The sequence below is a fragment of the Colletes gigas genome, unplaced genomic scaffold, assembly GCF_013123115.1.
Source record: "Colletes gigas isolate AHSC1104 unplaced genomic scaffold, ASM1312311v1 Colletes_gigas_Sc00052, whole genome shotgun sequence".
Lineage (NCBI taxonomy): Eukaryota > Metazoa > Arthropoda > Insecta > Hymenoptera > Colletidae > Colletes > Colletes gigas.
In genome coordinates this window covers 188,922-193,747 of record NW_025106681.1, presented here as the reverse complement: position 1 = coordinate 193,747, position 4,826 = coordinate 188,922, and the positions used below count along the sequence as shown (strand labels likewise).

Sequence of the window (4,826 nt, the reverse complement as noted above, 5' to 3'; positions counted from 1 at the left end):
GGATTGTCCCCGGGTACGGTCCCCGTAACGCAGGCCTCGCACGCGTGCAGCTACGCATGCAGTCACGCGTGCACGCGAGATTACGAACGACGCCGTTTACGCTGAAACGGCGAGCAATTGCGGAGCCCAGCTGTGGGGCTCTCTCTCCAGAATCCGGGGCCCGTTCCTCGCGGACGGTCCCAACTCGCCTCGGATACCTGCCACCAGGTGTCTCCACGAGCAGTGCCCAGCAGCGAGAGGCAGGAGCAGTCGTCGAGGCGCCTCCGCACCGCCAGCATCGCACGCGTTTCTTCTCTTTGCCGTTTTCCCCATTCGTTCGCCCTGTCGCGAGCATCCCTCGCGATCCATCCGCGTGTAACGGTCGAGCATGAGGGCCCGGGCATCGAAACGGGGCCTACCGAACGGACAGTGAACGAAAAATAAAATCCTACAGTTTCTCGAGCTGACCCGAAGTGACAGAACGCCGCGGCCGAGACCAACAGCCAACCCTCGCCAATGGTGCCGGCAACACGTCAGCAACCCCTGAGCCTGACCCGGGACGATTCTAGCGACGGGGGAGGATGCAACAGCAACAGCAGGACCAGGACCAGGAGCGGGGAATCGTAATGGTCCCGTCGTCCTCGTCGACGTCCGCTTCCACCAGTGGCGAGCTGAGGGACGTCGCTAGCGTCACGGACGCCGGTCTGCCGAATTTCACGTTGCAGAGCGTGGCCCTGGGCCTCCAGGGCGCCCTCCTCGCGGCCCTCCAGAGGGCTGCCCTGCTTCCCCCGGGTCACGCCGCGGCGGCCGCCCTGAATCTTCAAGCGTTGGAGACCTATTTGACTCTTCATCGGCTGCACGCGAGCAGTGCCGCGCCCGGTGTCACTCAGAACGCCGCGACGGGGTTGAATCAGAGGTGTTCGCCTATAAACGCCGGCCTGGAGGCCGCGCTCACGACGACGACACCGTCCAAGACCGACCAACTCGCGGCGGAAAGGCTGCTGCAATCCGCGGACGACGACGACGACGACGCGCGGCTGGACTTCATCGAGGACCCGGAGGAGAACTTGGCGTTGCTCGAGGAACAGGAAGCCATCCTGCGCGACGCGCCAGTGGTGACGTCCTCCGCCAACCACGAGACCCTCCTGCGACGGATATCCGAAGGAAGTCGCTTGAATTCCAGCACAGCGACTACCGTGACCCAGTCGACGACGTCCCTTTCGCAGATCGCCGCTCCGTCGTTCACGTCACCGGCCTCCTCGTCGGCCTGCTCCTCGTCCTCCTCGTCGTCGTTGTCCTCGTCCTCGCCACTACAGGCCACCACCACCTCCGCCGAGTCCACCGTGACGAGGACCTGCAGGGCATCCAGGCCGAAGAAGCAATTTATATGTAAGTTCTGCAGTCGACAGTTCACCAAGAGCTACAATCTGCTGATACACGAGAGAACGCACACCGACGAGAGGCCGTACTCGTGCGACATTTGCGGAAAGGCCTTCCGACGGCAGGATCACCTGAGGGACCACAGGTAAGCGGACCGCCTTTCCTCGACATTCTAGATCGACACGTTTCGCGATCGGATATGCGCGTAAACTTGGACGAATAGCATACTTGGAACCGTTGTTTCACTCTTTATGATTTACTTGTAATTTAAACAATGTTAGTTTTAATTATTGGAGTTACCCCGGAAGTAAAAGATTTTACTTATGAGTGTGTTTCACGTAGTTTCACTCTTTATTATTTATTTGCAATTTAGGCAATGTTCATTTTAACCCTTAAGTGGACCTTCAATCTCAACTGAATTATTTTACTTAATGTTGATTTTTACCAAATTCGTAAATTGGAAATAAACTTTTCTTTAAAGCATTTAAAAAAACATGAACTAATGGAAGATTACAAAGAAGGATTCGAATAATTACATTGACATATATTAAATAAATATTAGTTTAAACTTGCAGAGGGCCGCAGCGGCCCCAATAATCCATTTAAGGGTTAATTATTGGAGTTTCCTCGGTAGCAAAAGATTTTATTTACGTGGTGTGTTTCACGTTGTTTCACTCTTTATTATTTATTTATAATTTAAGCCATGCTAGTTTTAATTATTGGAGTTTTCTCGGAAGCAAAAGATTTTAATTATGAGTGTGTTCAGGGCTCCATATGTATCCAATCTTATGGTATACCAATATGTAAACCATTGTTAGTAGTTGAAATCGATCTTGATGAAACTTGAAATTCGTGATATGTAGTATAACTATTATTTTAATGATGAGAGACTTCTGCGCGTTATTAAATTACAAAGTGCTTAAAGTGTCGATCGATAGCTTTAAGTCTATAGTGTAAATTTCGAACCACCTAGTATCGATATCAAACAGTATCCTAAAAAATTAAAGTTATCTTCTAATCGAATAGGCTTAATATTTTAATGTGTCGATGGTTTTGTTACCACTTCTCACCAGATACCCCCTTCTCAAAATCTGTTTAACAATATTCGAATCTGGTGACCGTTTCAAAACTATACAACTTATAGGTATTTTAATTTTCCTCGAGTAATGAATTGCCGGAAAAAAATTAATAATACAAATTTTAAGTAATTCGGTTAGTTTTTAGATAAGCTGATACACTTTGAGTGATTACTCAAAATAGAAGTAAGAATCACACGTCGGAACACTAATTCGTTAAATTAAAAAGAATCGTTGCTTAACGATTGTATATGAACTATTTACACGAAACAAATCCAAAATAGTTTGTTTAACGATATTGTTAACAATGGGTTACGAAAATTAAAAATTACACATTGATAATTGATTCTAATTTACTTCCATCGAGAAATTTCCGTTAGAAGTTCTCGTAATAATTAGCAATATGAAAATATGTTCGTGGAAGAAACGCGGGAAATAAAGCCGGTATTATGTACGTTCATTGGCTCGGGAAAACGTACACCGCGTACGCAGTTACACCAATGAGGGTGCTTCGTGGCGTGCTTTCTTCTTTGCGTGCTTAAATTGATTGCAATCTTCGCGGTATCTAAATACGACGAAATAATACACGCGTCTTCGCCCATCTTGTAATTACGATGGCGACTGGTATCGTGGCAGCGTATTAATTACGTTGATCAATTCGTGATAATTTATCGAGCATTTCGTATCTTGATCATCGATCATGACGACATCAATCGATACGTCTGCAATTCCCGTTAATTGGACATCGCGACCACAAATAGCCGCACAGTCTCTTCGGTATTCTTCTTCCCGCGCAACGAGTTCTTTATGCGATTGTCTAGTCGTAATGAAAATTTAACTAAATCGTGTTCTCATCTTACTATTTTATGATTCGACATACTATCATTCGATGATCTTCGTTTCTTTGTTTTGGAGTACTACAATCCCCCAAACGTTGGTACGTTCTTAGAGCTTATTTCTTAAGTCCTCTGATACATTCTCAGCTTTTCAAATTCCTTGAAATAATACTCTTACCGAGTCGATAATAGGTCTTCTTCTATAAGCTATCGTGCGAGTGTTTCGAATTGCGAATAAGAGATAAATAATTTATAACTTCTAACGGAAATTTGGAAGTAAATTCGAATCAATTGTCAATGTGTAATTTTTAATTTACGTAACCCATTCTTAACAATATCGTTGAACAAACTATTTTGGATTTGTTTCATGTGAATAGTTCATATACAATAGATGCATACGATTTTTAAATCGTTATCTTATTTCTATTTTGAGTAATCACTCAAAGTGTGTCTACTCATCCAAAGACTAACCGAATTACTTGAAATTTTTATTATTAACTTTTTGCGGCAATTCTTTACTCGAGTGAAATTAAAATACCTATATGTATATTGCATATTTTTAAAACGGTCACCATCTGGTGAGAAGTGGTAACGAAACCATCGACACATTAAAATATTAAGCCTATTCGTCTAGAAAATAATTTTTATTTTTAGGATTCTGTTTGATGTCGATACTAAGTGTTTTGAAACACTACAAACTTAAAGCTATCGGATCGACACAAATTACTCCAAGAACTAAAATTATCATTCGAACGATAGAAAGAAATATTCGAAATGAAATGTTTCCCCGTGTCCGACGTCGTCGATAACTCTCAAAACATCGACAAATCAACGGAAATATATAAATTACGATCGTAGAGTTGATGATTCCAACTTGTTTCGTTTTCTGTTGGTCGCAGGTACATCCACAGCAAGGAGAAGCCGTTCAAATGCGCGGAGTGCGGAAAGGGATTCTGTCAGAGCAGGACCCTGGCGGTTCACAAGATCCTGCACATGGAGGAGTCGCCTCACAAGTGTCCCGTATGCGCGAGGAGCTTCAACCAGAGGAGCAATTTGAAGACCCATCTCCTGACTCACACGGACATCAAGCCGTACCATTGTGCCTCCTGCGGCAAGGTCTTCCGCAGGAATTGCGACCTGAGGAGGCATTCGTTGACTCACAATTTGGGCGTATCGACGTCGCCGCCGCCGCCGCCAGGGATCCCTGTACCTGGCTCGAGTACCGTTGTGCTCCAAGAGACGTCCTAGTGTCCCGTGAACCGATTCGAAACGCCCTCCGACCCGCGTTTGCGCCAACGAAATTTACTCGACGGGATCCCGGGCGCTCGTTCGCTTTCGTACTCGATCCTGGTGCGGCTTTAACAGTGAAGGACAGTTCGAGGGACTCGTTTCGGTGTTGACGGATTCAAAGTTCGGAGTAAAGTCGACATCTTCGGTTGTTTACACTCGATATACGAGCCGTTCGCGAGACTCGAATTCGATTCCAGTCGATTTTCAGCGTATCTACCCGCGTACGTATCTATAAATGTTAATATTAGAATATATGTAGTTATGA

At 45.4% G+C, this 4,826-nt stretch overlaps 1 protein-coding gene across 1 annotated transcript; it reads left to right on the top strand.

The window, feature by feature from the left end:
• The first annotated feature begins 560 nt into the window (after positions 1-560).
• On the top strand, positions 561-4,519 carry LOC122403430 (protein sister of odd and bowel). The gene is made up of 2 exons (XM_043406953.1): positions 561-1,504; positions 4,171-4,519. Exons 1-2 carry the CDS (start codon positions 561-563, stop codon positions 4,517-4,519), a joined length of 1,293 nt encoding a protein of 430 aa, XP_043262888.1.
• The last annotated feature ends 307 nt before the right edge of the window (positions 4,520-4,826 follow it).